This window comes from Acipenser ruthenus, chromosome 40 (assembly GCF_902713425.1).
Source record: "Acipenser ruthenus chromosome 40, fAciRut3.2 maternal haplotype, whole genome shotgun sequence".
NCBI lineage: Eukaryota > Metazoa > Chordata > Actinopteri > Acipenseriformes > Acipenseridae > Acipenser > Acipenser ruthenus.
The window spans coordinates 1,475,875-1,497,839 of NC_081228.1; the positions used below are offsets into that span (position 1 = coordinate 1,475,875).

The window sequence follows — 21,965 nt, forward strand, 5'->3', positions numbered from 1 at the left end:
ATCTGGGAACTACTGGAAGCTTTGAAGTTGAATTGTCTCTCACAATTTAAAGAAATGTGTGTTGACTGATCTGTGACACAGCCTTTGTTCATCTTTTTCATATGCCTTCTTTAACATAGCCTCTATTTCTAACTGTAGATATTTCTCACTGTAGACACATTCATCATGGTATTGATCTCTCAGCATTACGATCTGTTGTGAAAGATGCAGGTCACAGAGAAATCAATAGCTGCTATTTGGCTGATAATAACTTAGAGTTATTCTCCACAGAATTTGTTTTATCCGGAAAGGGTTTCATTAGATTCATCTGAGTAAGGTCTCCTTACAGATTTATGATGCTGCCTTTGTTGCAAGGTATATTGCATACAGCAACACATCTTTGCATTAAGGATAAATTGTCAAAAATGTAATGTCTTCATTGGTTTGCATCATGGGGAGAGAGGAGGAGAAGAGGGGCTGGGTGGAAAGGGTATATAACCCTTCATTGTAATGTGGAAACTGGTCCAAGTACTTCGATGGCCTCTTTATTTTTCTGTTTTCAAAGTAGCTCTTCTTTAACTCACTAGACAGATTTTACCCTCAGGGTCTGATCTATTTGAAAAGTTAAAGGTCTGAAAGCAACTTGACTCAGTGCTATCACAACTTTGCACACAGAAGAATGGGCTGAGTTCAATAAGGGGCAAGAATGTGCAAGTCTTATTTTCTTTGGAAGTCACTGGGATGGGTTTATCAGAATTTTTAAAAAAAGGTGTGGCTACTTTATTTGTTACTTTCATTGAACAGTTTTGATAAAAACTGCCCCGAATACTGACAGGTTTAGGTAAACAATTGTAGATGAGAAATTAAAAAAGTGAATTGAGAAAAGTTTATGATCCTTTATCATGTATTGTATTGAACCCAATGCCTGTATATAGATGATGAATTATATCAGGATATAAAGAGCATACTGAATGGCTGTTCGTGGTAAACAGTTTGTATTCGCCGCAGAAGGATCTCCCACTGGTTTATTGAAGGACATCCTCCTAAGGCTTTAAATATTGGAGAAAAATATCACAGAAATCGCTACCTGAAGGCCTACATGCATTATTCAGGGCATGGCAGCTGATTTTGGACTGAACCATTTCACAACCGGTGGAGGGTATAAAAGTTATCTTGTACAAACAAACAAAAAAAAAACATTTTATAACGTGATTTATACTAAGTGAATGTGTTGTGTGCAAGGTATCTCTCATTGTATAAGAGACGTCATTTTACACAGTTTGAACAGCCAGAACCCCTCAGCTTTTCCTTGTGGTCCTCTCACCCAGCCTGCACAAGACCACATCTCTTATACAATCAGTAAAAGAGACACCCTACTCACGATGTAATAACTTGCAAATTAAGTATAATTCCACCCTGTCATGGAGAAAATAACCTCATCATTTATAGAGCTGCTCTACAGAGGATACAGATGTGCATGAAATAAAAAAATAAACGATGACAGTAATGGAATATGTCAAATCTGATGCACATTCAAAATGTTTTATTGTTCATTATTTAAGATTAAAGCACAGTGTGATGTATAGAATTGGGTATTGCAGGTTATTGGAACGTAGCTACTCCCTCAAGGAGTTCTGCAGCCTTTCTTCTGACAAGCGGTGCGACAGGTGTGGACTGGGATAAATATTAAACAAAGCTACAAATAAATAATAATTCAGATGCATGTCAACTTCAAAAAGTCATTGGGATTCAGGGTCTCCTACCTCCTGGATTTGAAGAGTCAGACATGTTCAAAATGTATAACAGGTCTTGGGCAGATTACATTTACATTATTATCAATAATAATAATAATAATAATAATAATAATAATAATAATAATAATAATAATAATAATAATATTAATAATAATAAAGCTATTAGAGCTGAGGTAGCACGTATTTTTCAGCCAAGCATATCAAAAATACAGAAGTTTAATACAGAAAGACAGGCTCAGCAATTAGGGAGACATGGGAGCCTCTCCTGGGAGATTGGGTAATTCTCTGCAATGTATAGCCTGTAGCTGTGCTTTGTGGTGTTTCTGACACCACAGCGCAGGGGCACTGCAGTAATCCCAGTGAAGTCAGTGCCAGCTTGTTTTATCCTCTGTTTGTGCTCCACTGTTATACAAATTAAAGAGTGCCTAAGGTGTTCAACCTTGTAAAAGTGAGAAGCAGGATCTCTGTTGACATCAAGGGCATCTGCAGAGAGAAACAAAACTAGTGAGGCAACTGGTTCTGAGCAAGAGAGAAGAATATTTCTTTGGGTTCCTGTGACGTGTGCCCCCGGAACTTGCTTCAGTTTCATGAGGCGCGGTGATTGTTGTGTTGCACAGTGGTTTGCTGGTTTGTTTTGGAACGGCTTGTGATAGCTGCAGTGGCCCATACAGTATTCACCATATGCTGTATATGTACTATTTATAAAACATACATGAGGGTGTTCCCAGTGGCTCTTCTAGTAAAAGCAGGGTGAGTCATGCAAACAGGAGCTTTCTGGTTCGAATCCCGGCCAAGTAAAGTTGTCCTCTTGGCCCACAGGGAGCTCAGCCCTGGCATTTGCAGTCCAGCTTGTATTAGAGGAAAGGTGGCTGGGAGGAGTTCACAACGCTACAGCGACACCTACTGGTCAGGCTGGGTTACAAGCTCAATCAAGAGAGTGAAGCAAGTTCTAAAAAATGTTCAGGATAAAAATAACCATTTTAACACTTATATATGTTTCAAGACATTTGGGATAAGATCAGAATTACCTGAGGAATATGTATTATGTATGCTTTTTGAGTAGTTGATGCAGAAGCTCTTTTAACTGCATTTTGGAGATTTTGACATGGTGCAATATGGGCTGGGAAAGAATGAAGAATTTTTTATACTATGTTGTACATATAGCATCCCATGCATCTAATACCATGCATAATTCTAATGCAAAACTAAAATGATTTGCAATGTGTAATAGCTATCCCTGAGTCTTCATTTTTGTGATTTATAGTAAGTTAATATCGAATTAAAACAGACATACTAATAATTAAAAAATACATATCATAAACTAATTGTACTGAGAAAGTATTGAGCAGTTAATGCATGTGTGTATATTATATTAAGCAACTACTTCTCAAATAAATCATGTAAATAGCATTAAAAGCTTTAGATCCTAAGGTGAAAATAAAGGAAATGTCTTTTTTACATTTGCTTTTTATTTGATTTTTTAGCTTTCTCTCTCTACATTTTTTTTTCTAAGAAATCCTTTGAAAAAAGACAAACCTTTGCCCTTTGGGTGACATTCATTTGAATGAACTGATAATCCCAGAACAAACAAAAGACTCTCTGAAAATATAATGCACGACAAACGCATGCTGAAAATGTGATTGCGCTTCACATATTAAACAACCTAGATCGGATGCAGCAGGATTGCAGATTTCCATCACGGGAAGACCTCAGGAAGGAATGCAAGGTCCCTGGTAATCTCTGTTGTGTGCACAGACATTCCCTATGCAATGCAAATAAACATTCTTTGCATAGGAATGTCTGTGCAATCTACCCATTAAAGTGAAGGTCTTTGAAAACTAACATATGCATCAACTGTAAGCATTTTTATGTGAAAGGAAGTCTTTAATAAAGTTCAATTTGAATTCAAATGACTATATATATATATATATATATATATATATATATATATATGCGCCTGAGCAGAGAGATTTATAGATTTATTCTTAAATACATCTATAGTTCCACTTTGTTACACCATAATAATTATGGAGACATTTACTGGCATAATTAGAGCTTGTAAAATATTAACGGTAATGATATAATTATGATATAAAGAATGTGACGACAGATAATGTTAACGTGCACCATCCTTAATCACTTCAGTCTGATAATCGAATCCTTTCGCAATCAGTCATGGTGGGTGAGATTCGCATATTAGGCAGTTAATGCAACGATCCTCAGTAGTCCTAGCTTCTCGTTTCCTTTCATAAGGTGGTTCTCATTTATAATGCTTATCATAGTCAAAGCACGGCAAAGTGTAAGCACAGTGGAAGCATGGTAAAACCCAGAGAGATATGGCAATGCATATACAAAATAAACTTGGCAAACCAATGTAAATGCATAACAGCCATGGGAAAAGCACAGGGAAACTGCCACCTGCCTGTGCAAATTCACAGTGGTAGGTTCTAATGTAATGAATGATTTCGTTTTTGTTTTCCATAACAGCAGCACAAATCAGAGGATTATTCTTTGATATAATCTTGCAATAATTCGCTTTCATTTCTGTAGTTAAAAAAAAAAAAAGATTTCTTACATGATTGAAAATGTATAACACTGTAATCTATAAATACATGCCTTTAGATTTCATTATACAGATTCGTTACCATTTATACAGCCTAGAAATTTCATAAACTACACTTGTAAAAAAAAATCACTTCCTCCCAGAAGCTAGAGCGGCTTTTGCTTTCTGAACACTTGCAAGAGAATTCTTTCAGATAACAAACTAATCAGACAACAAATACCTCTAAAGCTTGTGACATAGGATTGGTCTGCCTTTTCACATATTATTTGATTACAGGGAGATCTTTGCCAGATAGTTACAATGGGGACCTTTCCATAGAATCCAATTACTCTGCTGCTGTTGGAGAAATAGGAAGTGGCACTGAAGTCAGGCAGTCATTAGATCCATGCAAGGCAAGTACCCTCTGTTCATAATAGATATCCTCCCAGATTAACAAGCATACAGGGCTTTAAAGGGTCCGTTTCAGATCTGTGCTGCTTACCCTGCACTATATAACCATTGTTTTTTTAGCAACGTTGCTAAATAAAAGCATCACGTCTTGTATGTATTGAATGTGACAGCTTTCTCAGTTGGTTAGTTTACAGGCAATGCTGTTGGATGAACGACTGTTATGGATTCTGCCGCCTCCCCGTGAGATTGAAAAAGGCACCTGCTTTGTGAATGATCCTCATAGTATGTGTGACTTATTTGCTTCTGTTAATGACCTGTACAGATCGCCGTGATTTTTAAGAATCATAAGTATATCCAGACTGTGTCTGCAGGCCAGATTACAGCTGCCACTAAAACAGAGAGCTCGACAATATAGCCTTGATGGAAACAAAGTTAGTATGTGTGTTATTTAAATGTCAATTGAGCATTACCGTCTTCTGCATCTTCCTCACCTTCAAGCAACTTTACAACGCTCTCCTTCTGGTTTCTTACTGCTAATTGCAGTGCAGTACAGCCGTTTGAATCCTCGGTTAGCTCAGCTCTGTTCATTAATAAAGCCTTTGCTATCGGGGCATTCCCCTTCAGTGCTGCGATGTGCAAAGGAGTCCACCCGAACCTGTTTCTGGCATTGACGTTTGCACGATGGTCGATCAGCTTGAGGACATTGAGAAAGCTCCCTCTTTGGATAGCCAGATGGAGCGGCGTCCACCCGGATTCCTCCGCGACGTTGGGGTCGGCCCCTGCCTCAAGAAGCTCAGAAATGACCTCTTCTTGGCCGCTGCGAGTGGCCAAATGCAGAGGCGTCCACCCCATGTCTCCCCTGACATTGAGCTTCGCGTGGTTTTCCTTCAGCAGCCGAACCGTGACTGCGTGGCCATTGAAAGCAGCGAGGTGCAAGGGTGTCCACCCTTGCATGGTTTTGAGATTTGGATTCGCACAGTGCTTGAGCAGGTGCCTGCATATTCCATTGTATCCCTTTAAAGCAGCCATGTGTAGGACAGTGTAGTGGTTGCTATCCGTACTGTTTAGGTCTGCCCCGCTTTTCACCAAAAGCCTCGCAACTCTAAAGTGTCCTTTTTCCGAGGCCAGGTGCAGTGCTGTCTGACAGCCCTTCTGTTTTTTGTTCAGGTCGGCTCCTTGACTTAGCAGCAGTTTGAGGATATTGATGTGGCCGAAAGCGGCTGCAATGTGAAGGGCTGTCCGGTTCTCATTCTCCTGAAGGTCAATGGCGGCTCGGCGTAGTAGGAGGACCCGGACAACGTTTTCATGGCCGTTCTGAGATGCCAAATGAAGAGGCGCCCAACCGTCACGCTCTTTGGCGTTCACATCTGCATTGCTGTCTAAAAGGAGGCGCACAATCTTGTCATCACCATTCTGAGCGGCAAAATGGAGAGGGGTCCACTTGTCCTCATCACTCAAGTTCACATCTGCTTTATGCTCAATTAACAATGAGCACAAGTCTGGATATTTATATAGAGCAGCTATAATCAAAGGTGTGTACCCATTGACACTTTGGGAGTCTACCTTCGCCCCAAAACTCAGAACTTGCTTTACAATCTCTGTGTCTCCCGTGGCAACGGCATAGTGAAGCAAGGAGTAGTTGTCTTCAAAAACCATGGTCACGTGTACTTCCTTCAGCATCTTCTTAAAAATAGAGAGGTCTCTTTTTCTCATCGTGCTAATGATGTCTTTTTCAGATCCTTCTTCATCTGCCACAGAATGAAAACAACCATTACATGACTTTTCATAAGTGTCATTTCACATCACATTTCACAGCTAATTTCACAGACTGGATGTGCAAAGCAGCTCTATAGGTCCAGCTATTGCTCATATGTACCTGTTTCCCATCTCTGCTCACCCTCACAAAAAAGTTACTAATATAGTACCATGGTATTAAATCGTATTTCCAGTCTTATTTTTTGTGTATTGTTTCATTGGCATTCCAAATAATGACTCTACCACTGGCGTTATCATTAATATTTTGCTTACAGTGTCATTAAGGCATGCAACAACATACACAGGCACAAGGCTTTCTTCAATAACAATTCATTACTGTGGTATTGTACGTCCATGATAATAATATGAAGTACAAATAAAACAATACTCACCACTTGCATTGCTTATTTCTGTGTTTGGTCCCATCTTAGGTACCTTTGAAAGAGATTTACGAAATGGATGATACACACAGTAGTATAGCAACCTCACAAAAGTTGACATCATCAACACATTTTTATATAAGAATTATGATTAATTAAAACTACTGCTAAATGTTCCCATTTCCAAATGCCTCTCATGTTGGACAAAATCAACATGTTATGCAGTTAAAAGCCGTGACATAACTTCTGCTATCCACAAAACAAGGTTGCAAGGTGGGGTTTGAACTTGAAGTTGTCACTCTGACCGACTCAAAATCTCCTGGGCAGAAAGTCAGCAGTCCCAGGTCTACTCACTTTAATGCTGTTGGAGGTTTTGCAGTACAGAAGCTGGTGTGTTTTTGCCTTTTCATTTGGTCTCTGACCCAGGTTTGGTGTTTTCAGCATCTCACTGAGGACCTCTGTTTCTTTGGTAATGTCTAGGTGAAGTAGAGATGTTCAATGAATTGCATGTTCCTTTCATAAATTTACCTTAAGAAATTATCCTTGCCATTGAGCGCACAAAGTAAGAGTCCTGGAAAAGTATCTTGAAATGGTTTTTGAAAAAAAAAAAAAAAATGTAATTAGATATATCTTTGCCTTTACATCCTCAAAATAGGACCCCAAGAGACCCATACTAAAGTTACTACCTGTAACTCTTGAACTGACCTGTTTATATGCACAATCTAATTGGATTCAAGCGACACACTGGAGGAATCAATTCCAGAATCCTCTATATTCAGCATGTAACCCCTTTCGAGCTGGAATGGGCTTGGTGGGTTTAATCACATTCATGATAATAAGCATTGATTTGCACCAAACCTGACTGAGTTCGTCATTTAAGCTCTGCGCCAAAAATTCCATGCACATGTCATCTTAACGCATGTTTTTTTGTTACCTGCAAAACATGGTCTCCGCCTTGCCTCCTGACACCAGCACCGTTGCATCAAGTTAATCATCTGCTCGCACTCCTGTGGCCGGTCCTCTGGGACATCCTCCATACAGGGTCTTCTCCCAGCTGCCACTTTTACTATCACCGTCATCATATTGGCTCCTGAGTACATGGAAACTCATCATGTGAGAATGCAAATCACACTCTAGAAAAAGATGTGCCACATTAATTAAGAAAGGAACACAACTAAAATAACTCAGATCCTAAGGAAATAATCACCAGGATTGATAAACAGTGGCTCTGTTTCTTCTAGATGTGTTTTTTTTTCCTGAAGGGCTTTTAGAATTTCAACTCTAGGATTTGACTCATTTGCTAATCAGTTCTCTTATAGCCAGAGCTTTGGTTGCATAATCATATAACACCACAGGTTTTAAAGCTGTGTTTTTTATTTATTTTTTCTAAATTTTATATTTTCTAAATCATTTTAATTTGCTTTGCTCAAGTACAATTAGGTCACATTTTAATCCAAACTATACCATTCCAAAATATATTTGCTCCAACATGTTGTAAACGCATGTTTTTGTAGGAACAATTTCTATTCAATACCTGAATATGGCCTTTTCTGAGTTAGGACTTCCCAGATCACAATGGCGAAGCTGTAAAAATAGAAGCAGGACATTTACTGTGACTGTTCTAAAATTAAAATTCACTAGTGGCTCAAAGAATGAATTGTACCAATCATAATGTAACACAAGTCAGCTGGTATACAGTAACCATGAAGCCACGCCTCCAAATTGTGTAATGCAAGTTAAACATCTTAAACATCTCTAACTTCCAGTTTTACGGCATAACTTTTGTTGCTCTAATTAAAGAGAGTTACAATTATGGAAATGCATGCTAATACAAAACGCTGCCCAAAAGAGGATATGCTCTAGAGAGACTGCAGGGAATTGTTTGCACATGCAGAATAGGTGCCAGCTCACCTCCAGCTACTGAACGTCTGTTGTTGCTGTATGCTCTGCCAACAAGGTACTTTCTTCATTTTTTTTTTTAATCCTAGCTAATTTATTTTGCAATGTTGTGTCTCTAACTTGATCACTTCTGTGATCTTCCTTCACTGGAAGACAAATGTGTGTCTTTTAAAATGTGGAAATTGACTCTAAAGTAAAGCTTCGAGAAGGCTTTGCATCTGCTGCAACTGATAATCTTTCCTCCAGGTGCCTGAAACACTCCTCTTGTCTTAGACTGCCTACAGCCAGACAGCAGGTGGCCTTGGCATACCCTGATAAAAGCACTTACCTGTACACATCGTTTTTTGTTCCTGGAGGTTTGCTGTTCTGTAGAAACATCTCTGGGGGGATGTAGCTCAGCGTTCCTCTGATCGCAGAGAGTTCAATATACTCCATCCTGCTCGAACACTCCTTCCATTTGGACAAGCCAAAATCTGAAATCTGGGACAGAAAACAAGCCGTCAGATTTTGTCCACACACGTTTATATACGTATATAGATGTTTAAAGAAACCTTTAAACATCTTGCAGACCTCCAGACCTTCACCAAGCCCATGGAATATGCAAACAGAGACAGAGTTATTGTATAAGGGGTAAAGGTCCTTTACCTTCGTATAGGGGTATGCACCCCGTCGCTTCCACGTGTCTGCTTCCCTTACCCTTGCATGCAGGTTTTCATCTAGAAGGATGTTCCCGGGTTTCAGGTCGAGATGAAGCAAGGGTGGAGTAGCACTGTGCAGGAAGTTCATGCCCAAGGCTACCTCGTGGAGGATCTCAAACTTCTTGGCCCACATGAGACTGTGGGTGGGGAGTATCTGGTCCAAAGAGCCATTCTTCATGTACTCCATCACTATGGCCGGAGGATCGTTGCAGATCCCATAGACAGGGACAATGTATCGGAACTTCATTTTCTCCATCTTGGAAGCTTCCTCTATCATGGTTCTACAAAAAAAAAAATGTTTGCATGGAAGGCAGTTATGCAAGCAGTAGAGGCTGTTGATCAAGATGTGTTGTGTGTCCCCTTTAAAAATACATGTTCCCTGCTTTATGCTGTTTGTACACAGTACAGAACCACCACCGATGTGGGGCATGTACCAGGTCAAGGGTTGATGATTTGCTGATTACAGGTATCAGGGTAGCAGCTATACAAGGTCAAGCCGCAGCTGACAGAACCCAGTTTATCTCAAAGCAGAGTGTAGTCCTACTAGGAACACTGAGTGTGATAGAGACACCAGTGAGCTAATCAGACAACCATGTGGAATGTAATAATGCAGTGCTAGGACAGAGGGTAAAACGTCTGTGAGATCGTCCCCACCTCAGAAAGTCGCTACCATAGGGAGGCGAGCACGGAACCTGATTCTCATGTCAAACAGGCACACTGTGTGAAGAATGGATACATTTAGAAATGTGTTCAACTGTACACTAAAATATAGAGTGGTGTCTGTTAAAATCAGCCTTTTAGAGGGTGTTCTGTTACCGGAAAGCAGATCGTGTTTGTTTACATTCCTTAAGGAACATCAGTTTCCCCCCATCACCATGGAGCCTAATAAGGCCTCAATATTAAACCGCTGTAATGTCTTAGAAAGCAAGAAAATACATTATTATTTTAAACAAAGAACTGTTTTGTCAAACAAGAAGCCTTAATATCTTTCATGATTAAATTCTTTAGTTAGTATTCTTTTATTTAAAAACCGTTCAGCTCGGTTATAAGAAGCTGAATTTTCTGCTTTCTACTTTCGAGGCCCATATATGTTTAATGATCTAATTTTTGTTTAAACAAAAACAGAAAGGGCCAAATCTTGACCTCTGGAGGGGTCCCAAGCCTCAGGTTGTCTGGTGTAAAGAACTGTTAGTCCCATTAAGGAAATTAATATATGAACATATCCATACACATATATGTAGATAATAACATTTACAGAACAAAATCCTGTCAATTTACCAACACAAGGATACGATTAACCTGCAAGAGAAAATAAAATAAAATCTAACATACATTATTTTACAAATGGCAATCTCTAATTCACAAGCTGCCCCATGCAAATCTGAAGACAGTTACGGGAAAGCACCTGTTACCTGTACAAACCGGAGTCGGAAGACACCCCCGAGCAGCATTTCACTGCAAACGTTTCCCTCCATAACTTGTGCTTGACTTTATAAACGTGTCCGAACCCGCCACTCGCAATCCTGACCCAGTCTGTATGGAAGTCTTCTTTATTAAAAATCTTCAGGTTTTTCAATTGCTTATCCTCAGCCAAAGCCATGGAAACTGGGTCTCACAAGCACCTGTTCTCTGCTTATGCCAGGAACTCCCAAGCTCTCAATCATTTTAAGAGTACACTTCCTTGTAAGAGAATGGGGAAATATTTAGAGGTGGAGAATTTTTGTAACCTGAACCTCTTGCATGTTTTCAAACTTAGAGACGGCTGTGATTCAGGTTATAACCAGTTAGGAGGTGGGGCTGGTATTACTTACTCCGAGCTTCCCTGCATTGTTTAATATGCATTTTCTTCAAGTTCCCTTCAGGTGATATTGTTGTTGAAATAGGCTTTGTTTTTCATACTTCAATCCATTAGCAAAAACATTATTTAACTTTTGAAGTGACTATGTAATTAATGCATGTTATTCTTATTATTATTTGTTTATTTAGCAGACGCCTTTATCCAAGGCAACTTACAGAGACTAGGGTGCAGAGTCACTTACAAATATGTCTCACCCAAAAGACTCAGGGTCACACAATGAGTCACTGGCTGAGGTGGGATTTGAACTCAGCCAGCCCTTTTCTTTAACCTCTGGACCACACAGCCTCCTTATGTTATTTACCTGTTGTGTGTGTGGTATTAGTAAGCACTTAAATTTGCTTGAGGTTATTTTTTCCTGTGCTGCTTTCAAAAAGCAGAATTTAACTTCAAGGGAGAGAGAGAGAGAGAGAGAGAGAGAGAGAGAGAGAGAGAGAGAGAGAGAGAGAGAGAGAGAGAGAGAGAGAGAGAGAGAGAGAGAGAGAGAGAGAGAAAAATTACGTTTGCTTTTTCATGTGTTTTTTTTTTCAAAAGTGCACCCAGTAAGACCTACCCTTCTGAGTCTACCATAGTAAAAGCGTAGCAGTGTAATAAAGCAGTGAAAATATAGGAAAGCATTGTAAAGAATAGGGTGGTATGGTAAAGCATATTAATAAACACCGGGCAGCAGTGTGGAGTAGTGGTTAGGGCTCTGGACTCTTGACCGGAGAGTTGTGGGTTCAATCCACAGTGGGGGACACCCTTGAGCAAGGTACTTTACCTAGATTGCTCTAGTAAAAACCCAACTGTATAAATGGGTAATTGTATATAAAAAATAATGTAATTGTATGTAAAAATAATGTGATGTCTTGTAACAATTGTAAGTCACCCTGGATAAGGGCATCTGCTAAGAAATAAATAATAATAATAACATGGTAAACTGTGGTAAATGCATAGTACGGTATAACCACGGTAGAACTGCAAACAAAACCATGTAAAAATGCAGTGGTAAACTTTTATAAGGGTACATAGTTTATAAGTGACAGCAAAGTGCAAAGCCAGTATGGTGGTGATGTTACATCATTGTGGTAATGAAGCACTTTAATTCCCTTTAGGTTACTTTTTTTCCTGTATCGTTTTAAAAAGCTGTGCTAGTCAAGCACATATGTAGCACCATGTAACAATGGCTTAAACTTCTGCAATGCCCAGTGGCTGGAATCAAACTAGGAAAAGGGCATATTCATGTAGATTCATAAGATTATGTCCTTCCTGAAGCCAGGAGCCTTTGAATTCGAGACCAGTGTCAATGCCAGTATCTCCTCAGCCTAGGTCGTTGTCAAGAACTTGTATACATTAAGGCAGTCATTTATAAGGGTAAGCTGATGGACCATTTTTAATCAGTAGAAGAACCAAAAAAGTAAATGTAAACACTTTATGCAAATTCCATGAAACCCAATTGAAACATAGAGGCATTTCTAGCTCTCCTTCTGTGGGCTAACCACACGAACAGGAACGTGCACGTCAAAAGAGAACCCCCAAGCACACACCCCAACAGTATAATGATCCTCTTCATTGCTGTTGAACCTATGAGAAAGAAACAAAAATGGGTGCATAAGTATCATAAGAAATACAGACATGTAGTCAACCTGTGACACTATAAAGTACTCTGCTGTTGTTCGGGAAGCAAAGTTCAAACCAAAACATTTGAGAAAAATCTTCTCTGCAAATAAATAAGTATTATTTAGAAGTATTTATTTGCAAAAAGCACCCAAAAAGGACCCATGTCATAAAGACCACTTTTATTATTAACAGCTTTTACTTAAAATGTTATACATGCATGCTGCTTTTGGTCAAAAATAGTCCTAAGTTGTAAAATGAGAAACAGGGTAAAATAACATCTGAAAAGTCCAATACCATATTGTTCTTGAGAGGGCTCGGCACTTCTCTTCAGCATGGGACCAAAGGAAATCAGGTTGCCAGATCTCCTCATGTTTTGTATCGCTCCCTGTTCTGTATACAGCTTCCTCTGTTTAAAACATTGCTGCAATATAATACGAACATTCACAACAGACGCTCTTGACAAAATCATTCTCTATTGAGGTCTGATCAAAGCTGCTTGTACCTAATACTGTGTGACTCACAGAGTGTAAAGGACCCTACACACTGCTTTCCCCCCAGTCTTCAAATCCTTAGATAATCTTGCTAAGGTGAATAGATTGAGGTTTACTCAGACTTACAGTTTCACATTCAGTGTGGTTTTTCAAACAGATGCCTAGTTCACAATGTAAGTATGCCGTTGAGTAATTGATCATTTGAAAGAGCTGGATGGTGAACCTGGCTCTTTTAGACTGCCCGCTTCGGAGTAATCGAATATCCTTGGAGTCTAAAGGCAACCTGTAAAAACAAAACAAATATAAGCACTGTTTTTAATGATGTGCGCTTTCCCTCTCTCTGTCATTTAAGATATACCTCTCTCTCTCTCCCTGTATAATAAGCTGTTTATCAGCAGGGCAATTGAACAGTACGGTTTTCCATTGACGTATTACCTTCAGTCACATGTTTAGTTTTCACACAGTCAAATGCCATTCAGTCAAGTAATTAGGTTCAGAATGTTTGTGGGAGAATTAGGCAAAGGTAAAACTAGAAGTAGCTGCTAAATGTTACAGCGTACCGCATGTAAATACAACCATCCGCCTTGAGGTATCTCAAAGTTCAAGGATAATCAAGCATTTAAAAGGTCAATATAGTTACAGCAACTGAACAGTATTTATTTATTTATTAATTCACTATTTTGAGAGAATCGTGAACTAAAATAATCTCTTCGATACGCCCCTGGGGCAGTTGACAGGCATTCTACAGTACAAGACATGAAAAAGACTCCCTAACTCTACAGTAAATTAACATGTTTTAATAAAATATATCTCAGAAAGGGTGAAGTGATGTCATAGGCTAATTCTCAACTGAGACCCAAGTGAACATTAGTCTGCATAAAAAAATTTTAAAAAAAACACCCGACGGCTCACCACCTCTCTCAGCAGAGCGGCGAGGAGTTCTCCTGCTGACTGGAGGAACTATGCCTGCTCCTTGCCAGCGATGCTGTCCTTCATTATTACATCTCTTAACAGACACCCTTATCCAGGGCAACATACAATTGTTACAAGATATCACATTATTTTTACATACAATTACCCATTTATACAGCTGAGTTTTTACTGGAGCAATCTAGGTAAAGTACCTTGCTCAAGGGTACAACAGCAGTGTCCCCCCCACCCCGGGATTGAACCCACGACCCTCTGGTCAGGAGTCGAGAGCCCTAACCACTACTCCACACTGCTGCCCTTCATCCTTCATAAGCACATCCTTTTTATAGTAAATATATCCCACGCCTTCCTCTTAAGCCACTTGCTGCAAATATCCTGCAGCAGTAAACACCCCAAACAACTGTGTCTGCATTGACTGAACCAGGAACCAGGAGATAAACTTTGGTTATTTTTCAACTTTGAAGAGATTATTCACGTTCAGCAATTATTGAATGCCAGATCATTTCAACTATCTGAATTTCAAGGTAGAAGGTATATTTAGTTTGCCATCCATCCTTGTAATTCTGTTTCTCAGTGATAAGAACCTGGGTAAAAGCTTGGTAAGATTCAGTAAGGCAGTAGCTCACGAGGTTGTAAATCTATCATTTGCATCCCCACGGAAGTGTCCCAGCCTTGTGCAGCTTTGTGTAATATGAAAGTAAATGAAAACCCAATGCCTTTGCCGTTTAGCTGACTTTTCAAAACTCTGCTGAACACATATTAAACAGTGGAATCAACTTAAAACACAACAGTGTGAAGGCAGCTTAACAAAGCAATGCTATTAATAATACCAGCGATAGACTGGCAAAACCCTATTCAAATTAAACAGACCCAGCACACAGTGCATTAGATGTCATTAAGGTGATCGCAGTCAGCAAAATCATTCCTGAAATTCTCCGCTCCATGCATATCCATTCACTATAGGTCTTAAATGTGTAGTTCACAACGCATGTATTATCATTTTAGAACAGGACATAGGGTATTACTCTAGGTTAAAGAAATCTCTGTTTGCAAGCCTTGCTTTTAGATAGTCTTGCACTTTCATTGTCATTTCACCTGGCCGGGCTTCCTAATAGCACAACCAATCAGGAGTCTGTATAGTGAAAAAGTAGAGAACCAGAACTCACGTGGCATCTAGCCAATGCTAAGAAAGTATTCAAGAATATCTAGACTACAAAAAGAAAAATTGCAAAGGGCTTCTGAAATGTTGTTAAGGTCCTAACCTGGCGATTCACTGCAGGAGTATTTTATTTTGCAAAGCAATCACACAGCATTCCCATTGCAAATATCAGTATTTATATTTATAGCACAGGATGCCTGCATTCAAAAGTGTGCAATATAGTTTTAGATGCATCTTACATCTGGCAAGATAAACACCATTGTAGAGTACAGTAAACTCGGGGGAGCCTGTGTTTAACAAAACAAATGACAGTCTAGTAACGCAATGAGCTTCTGAATGCCTGTATTTTAACAATGAGCTGTTATTCACTGTTTGACTTTTTCCTATTTCCTGTGCAGTCTTTCTTTATTTATTCTGTTTTTCACCTTGCGAATGTACAGCAGGTGCTATTGATTTCATCTGGTTGAGCGGTAGGCGAGAGACAGCATGACCTTATCTCCAGATGAATTTGACTGTTGTTAGTTTTCAGATTAATATCAACATTAAGATTTCCTTGAGGAGGAATGACGTCGCCTGGGGTTAGCTCTCTCCCCAGATTGAGGTTCATCTCAGCCGCGTAGTTTCCAGAGCCACATATATCATCGGAAACAACAGCAAAGCTGAAGAACAAACAAAACAGCGACGGTTAAGAATGTGTGCTACAGTGCAGTACGTATGTAGCCTCGACCTGCATTTTCAACAGAGTTCACTGATCAATATCATCATACAAAAGTCACTTGCAGTGCAAACGTTAAGACTATACTGGTATTTATTTCCCTTCACAGATAAAACTGTATGGAAACACAAAGCCTCATTTTCATTTTAGGACTATTTCATCTTATTTACAAATAAATAAATACCAATACATGAATAAATAACGTTATTTACCCGCTCAGAAAAACGGCAGAAGGCATCATGAACATTTGTTGAACGTTGTTTCTTTTTAAGAAAGCGGGTTCCAGTTCAGTTCCTTCCACTGTGGCCGCTGGTAAATACAAGCTTGGCTTCATTCTGGAAGTGGTTGTTGAAAACAGCTTTTGCATGGGAGGTACTTCAGTGGCAGTAAGGAGGGCAGAAGGTCTCGATGTTTCCCTTGGCTCCAGCCCTGCCTCTGCTGGTGCTTCTACAGTGTGTTCCTCTATATAATTCATATAATCTGAAGAAGCAGAGCTTTCTTTTTCTAACATCCCAGATGTCTGAATGTCAGGCTTGCGTGTGGGAAAGGGTTCTTTAGAAATGGAGACTGGGTTTTTATAAGATACTAGATTAGATAAAGCACTGGACTCTAGCTTGTTAAAATCCTCCAATGGGGAATGTGATGGAGAATGTGTAAAAGTGCCTTTTTCTGGTGAAACATTATCTGTTACATTTATCGAATCTGCTAAAACGGGCAAGGTCAAAGCATTTTCCTTCAAAGTCGATTGTTTCTGTGAATAAGTTACCAACTGGGGTTTTCCAGAGACAGGCAAAGTCATGTTAATTAAGTCTCCAGATATTTCAGGTAATCTTGTTACGGTAAGCAGAGTCGCTTTGTCTTCGGCATTAACGGTTAATAGTTCTTTCTGTGGTGTTTGGACAACATTAGGAGTAGGCAGGTCGCTCTTGATTGTAACTAAAGGAATATGTGCTGCAGAGCTTAATTTATTTAACATACTTGTGAATTCATGATTTCTTTCAAACCCTGCAGTTGCTGTTTTATCCACAGTGGTATCTTGCAGACCTAAAACCTTTGCAATTCTGGAAGGATTAATAGGTGTTGATATTTCAGAGAAAGGCTGAAGAAACTCAGTTTCAGACTGCGTATCTGTGTGTGGAAATTGAGAAGAGCCATCCGATTGTTTAGTGTTGACACTGGCACCCTGCAGTGAAACAGTATGGACAAGTCCAGCATTCAGAGCTTGGGGAATAGAAACCTTCTCTTGTATTGTATTATGGGACATGAGCATCTGACCTGTTGTCACATCTCTGATTTGTTTTTGGTCTTCATAACTGATGTTTCTTTTAGGTGAACTAGGACCAGTGCCACCTGATGTAAAAACATTGTTTAATATTATAGCCTGCATGCCCGTGTTTATCGATTGCTCTTTAGATGTTGCGTGCAGAGTCATTATACTTGTTGATTTTACTGCCCCAGTTCTTTGAAAGGTAACTGTTGTAGAGTTTGGTACTGAGGTATTGATTAGTAAATTGCTGACAGTTGACATTGTAAGAGGTTTTGTTGGCTTGACCTGTGTTCTGTTATTGTTGACAGTACTGGGCTTTTTTATGTTTTCAGTTATAAATTGTTGGGTCGGATTGAGAGTTGACCTCACTGCTGTTGTCAGACCAGCATCTTTTGTGTTTTCTATGGGTTGGGACTTGATATGATCAGCAAAAACTGGAACTGTTGGTGTGGGAGACTTAATTTGTGTAGTCCTTTCTTTATGGAGCGATAAGGCACTAAAGTCTGAAATGATTGTCTTGTTTTCTTTGATTTCAAAGGCTTTGGAAGTAAAGGCAGTCCTTTTGGGAGAACTGTTGGATTTATTCATGTCTTGAACTGTACTGGATGTGACTGGAGGTGTGACATTCTCTTTGCTTTGGATTTTAACTTCAGAAGCTGCAATTTCAGAGGCAGGCAAAGTCATTGGCTGGGTAGTTGCCTGAACAACCGTCAAGTCCAGTTCTAGAAGTTGCACCGAGGGTAAATCCTGCTGCTGTTTAACATCAGTGCTGTTCGGTTTGCTGAATAGTACGTCGGAAACTAGAGAAGGAGCTTTGGCAGTAGGTAACGTTGATGCGTCTTCAATTCTAAATGTAGTGTCTGTGTTTAAAGGCATTGTTGCTTTCGGTAACAAGAAGGGTTCAGAAGATATTGTCTGCTTTTTGGTAATACTTTTAACAGTGCCCAGGCCAGTTATGTCTTTGAAGACCTCCTCAATGTTTAATAATCCTCTTGTCGTTTCTGGGGGTGCAAGCTTGTGATGAGGTGTTTCCTGAATCAAATTTAATTTGGGTAAGGTAGAAGAAAATACAGGCTTGGGTGATACTGGTGTTGTTAAATGCAACACTGGTGTGGAAACATCTGACAGAGCCTGAAAGGACAGTGGTTTTCTACTTAGAGAAGTGTTGGGCTCCTCTGAAGAAACGTGGAGGAAACTACCAAAGGAGTCTGCAGTGGTGTTCCTTGACAGATCTTTGGCAACAGGTCTTTCAGGTGGATGAGAAGAAACAGGGGAAGAGTGGGTTGTTGTAACACAGTTGGAGCATCTAGAAGTTAAACTGCTCACTTCTTGTTGAATACTGCTTGTCGAATGATTGTTTAGTAATAAGAGATTATTTGAACTAGTGCTGACAGGCTTGCTTGTTCTGCCTGGTTTGGGATTCAAAATGATGAACATAGTCGGTGTTACATTTTGCGCTCCTCTGTGAACGTCAGGCATAGTGCTGCTGATGAACAAGTGGGGTCTTAGTGATGGGGGGATTTTAACAGGTATGTGAGCCACACTGGTTGATTTGGCCACATTACTCTGCACCCCAGCTCCATTTCGTATTGTTGAAACACTGCTAATGCCTTGTCCCTCTGTTTTCGGTATGATTACATTTTGACTGTCGGTACTTGGTGTTATTGTAACATGTCTAAAATCCCCAGTGTTTAAATGGCTCGGCAGTCCGTCGGCACTTGTATTCACATTTGTGTCACTTGTCATGGTGAAGGTGGTTGGTATAGCAGTCTCCATGCTGGTGTGTGGTGGGGTTCTCTTTGAAGATTTGTCCTGAACAAAAGGTACAGTTGTTATGAAGCCTGCAGCACTTCTTGAACTGCTTTTCAAAATATCTTGTTCGAGAGAAAGAAATGTAACAGCTGTACTCGCTGCTTTGGATACAGCAGTTTCCTGTTGAAATCTGTTAGCTGTGCGGTCTGTTAAAGCATCTTGAAAAAGAGTAGATGACAAAAAAGTCGTTGACATTAACAGAACCTTACTGAACGGCGCACTAGATTTCTGAATGTTTTCAGATAATACAGGTCTTGTTACACGTGGTAATACAATTGATTCAGAGCTGGCGGTTGACATCAAGCTACCTTTAGTGGGAAGCAATATTTGAGTGCTTGTCACAGTCAGAGTCGATAAGGTGTCAGGGCTTTGTTTAGTTATTGTTGTGGTTACATCTGAAGTTTCATCTACTAAATCAAGATGCCCTTCAAGCATATGTCTAATACTTGCACTTGTAAGTGGCATGACAGAAGCTGTGGGCCTGTCAGACACTTCAATGGTTGACATTGAGGTTTTTATATTTGTAGATTTCCTAGTATTATCAGCAGGAGTACTGGCAGTTTTGAACACTTCTGTACTTACTGTTCCAGCGGAATTTGGAAGAATATTAGGTTGACTAAATGAACTTATGGTCAGCATGTGCACTTTATCAGTTGTAGGAATCAATTCTACACCTGCTTTGTCCTCAGAGGTTGTTAAAACTATAAAATCTCTAATCCTTTTTTCTGTGTGTAATTCCTCCTGCTGGGGGGTAACGCCATTATGTATTGCGTTTGCTAGTTTGGATGATTCCAGCAAAAAAGGTGGCTCTTCTGTCCTTGTCAGCTTTTCTGTAGCTGTAGTTATCACATCAGGTTTGTTTGTCTGATAAACAGTGGGGGCTGGTTTTGGACTAGGTTCTGTGAAAGAAGCAGGTATTTTAGATAAAAATACAGAGGCTGCAAGATTATTGCTTATTGCCATCGTCTGAGCGGAAGAAATGTGTTCAATTTCTTTTCCATCGAACAGAGTTTGTGTCTCTGTAGGACTCCCATTTATCAGTGACTTACTGGATCCCAGTGTTGATGCCAAAACCTCTGCTTCATAATTAGAGATTAGTGTGAGATTTTGCAGTTTGCCAATGCTTGCGAGAGAAGTTAAAGTACTATCATCAGTCTGGCTGAGTAAATCTGATCCATCTTTTGTCAAAATGCTTCCTACTACTGCACTTATTACTTCTTCTTTGGTAGTTGCATTTATAGATTCAGCCTTATCTTGCCTATGGCTTTTGCTTTGTGTCGGCAACAGCATTCTAGCTGATGATGAAGTTACAATCTGTGGATCGGAAGTCTGATTCTCTAGCTGCACCGCTGCTTTCTGCATTGCATTGCGGGGTGCTTTGTCTTGTGCTATTGGAGCTTTAATTCCCTCAAAGTTATTGTCTTCTGGAGAAAGTGTCTGGTATTTCTTGAGTCCATTTTCAGAAGTAGCTGTGATAGGAAATGTTAAAAAAAAAGACAAAGAAAAAAGGAAGAAAAACAAATATATTGGTGATCAGAATTGACTAATATGAAACTAAATATCTAAGTACATCTGTATGTTTCTACTAAAAAAAAAAAAAGGCAAATTTAATGGAGACAAAGGGGTCTATGCCATTGATTTAAAGAGAGACATATTCTATTTAGGATCTGGCTTTGTGTACCAAGATGTTTTAATGATTTAAACATTACCCGATCCTGAATTTACTGCAATGGTCTTCAGTGTGCATATTACTTTTTAAAAAAGTTTTACAAAGCCTTTAAGCTTGACATGCACGCTGCATCAAGTAACATGACAGGTATACATTCAACAGACACAGTGCTACAAGATTGTGCAAGGAGAATTCTTTATAACTTTCCAGCATACATGGTTTGATTTTACAACATGTTGCAATTAGCACCATGCAGGCTGGTATGCATTATTTTCACTTGCAACAGTTTTAGGAACAGATGCAAGCATACAGTCTAACACATGTTATTAAAACAATCACAGAGCATTTAACAAGGCTAATTTGGCTACTGGCATATGCAGTATTCAAAATAGACAAAACTATTTTGAATATCGATTCTTCATAAGCATTGCAACGTGCCAACTTGTAATTTTAGCTGTATATAATAAATATCGGCGATAATTTTTTTTAAAAATAATTAGATTCTTACCTGTCAGCTGAAACAGTCCAATGATTAATAAGTTGAAATAAAGTCTGCTTTTCATATTGGAGAGCTTCACAGTTTCATCTTGCAACGCTGCATCTGTTTCGCTCGATTTGAAATTCTCTTCCGACACGTCTCCGATTTGCATGGTCTTGTATTCGAAGCCCCCGTTTTATACAAGGATTGGATTGCTTTAACAATAACGCTAGTTATAGCCAACATGTTCTGCCAGTGACGGCACACAATCCAAGCATTGACAAAAAAAAAAGAGCTTACAAATCACAAAAGCTTTATTTTTCTTTACTTCTTAAAGCCATTTAAGTGAAGCCAAGTTATTTTAGTGTTACAAAAGAACAAGGTGTTGCATAAGAACACGCTGTAGGAACACAAGCCGAGGTGAAAACTGCTTGCTACTATGTCACTATGACAAGTTTGTATGCCCCTGCTGCTGTTTTATGTGCAGGCTATGAAAGACATATAATACAATGCCCACCTTCTCATTTGCAGAACAACCACACTATCCTCACAAGACTACAGATCTAAATTAT

The 21,965-nt window shown here is 39.4% G+C and overlaps 2 protein-coding genes across 3 annotated transcripts; both read right to left on the reverse strand.

The window, feature by feature from the left end:
- Nucleotides 1–1,520: 1,520 nt before the first annotated feature.
- LOC117397377 (ankyrin repeat and protein kinase domain-containing protein 1-like) lies at nucleotides 1,521–11,087 on the reverse strand. Of its 2 annotated transcripts, none has more exons than XM_034912651.2 (9): nucleotides 10,831–11,087; nucleotides 9,417–9,699; nucleotides 9,049–9,200; nucleotides 8,356–8,405; nucleotides 7,756–7,911; nucleotides 7,176–7,297; nucleotides 6,834–6,876; nucleotides 5,178–6,434; nucleotides 1,521–2,216 (listed from the first exon to the last, which is right to left on the reverse strand). In XM_034912651.2, the coding sequence occupies exons 1-9, from the start codon at nucleotides 11,016–11,018 to the stop codon at nucleotides 1,969–1,971; spliced, it is 2,499 nt and encodes an 832-aa protein (XP_034768542.2). In that variant the 5' UTR covers nucleotides 11,019–11,087; the 3' UTR covers nucleotides 1,521–1,968. The 2 variants fall into 2 exon arrangements, with proteins under 2 accessions (XP_034768542.2, XP_058866237.1); XM_059010254.1 differs by having other exon boundaries at nucleotides 9,366–9,699.
- A 1,292-nt stretch (nucleotides 11,088–12,379) lies between these two features.
- On the reverse strand, nucleotides 12,380–21,565 carry LOC117397315 (uncharacterized). Its single transcript, XM_034912708.2, has 6 exons — nucleotides 21,424–21,565; nucleotides 16,380–20,715; nucleotides 15,878–16,111; nucleotides 13,490–13,646; nucleotides 13,167–13,293; nucleotides 12,380–12,836 (listed from the first exon to the last, which is right to left on the reverse strand). Exons 1-6 carry the CDS (start codon nucleotides 21,563–21,565, stop codon nucleotides 12,685–12,687), a joined length of 5,148 nt encoding a protein of 1,715 aa, XP_034768599.2. The 3' UTR covers nucleotides 12,380–12,684.
- Nucleotides 21,566–21,965: the final 400 nt, after the last annotated feature.

Bases quoted from the DNA above. Each gene is read 5' to 3' on its own strand.
- LOC117397377 (XM_059010254.1), bottom strand. From the start codon at position 11,018: ATGGCTTTGGCTGAGGATAAGCAATTGAAAAACCTGAAGATTTTTAAT. The intron at 9,700-10,830 runs GTAACAGGTGCT...TTTTTTTTGTAG, and splicing joins TCCGACTCCGGTTTGTACAG to AACCATGATAGAGGAAGCTT. The intron at 6,435-6,833 runs GTGAGTATTGTT...ATTCTGTGGCAG, and splicing joins AGAAATAAGCAATGCAAGTG to ATGAAGAAGGATCTGAAAAA.
- LOC117397315 (XM_034912708.2), bottom strand. From the start codon at position 21,565: ATGCAAATCGGAGACGTGTCGGAAGAGAATTTCAAATCGAGCGAAACA. The intron at 20,716-21,423 runs GTAAGAATCTAA...TTCCTATCACAG, and splicing joins TGGACTGTTTCAGCTGACAG to CTACTTCTGAAAATGGACTC. The intron at 16,112-16,379 runs GTAAATAACGTT...TTTGTTCTTCAG, and splicing joins TCTGCCGTTTTTCTGAGCGG to CTTTGCTGTTGTTTCCGATG.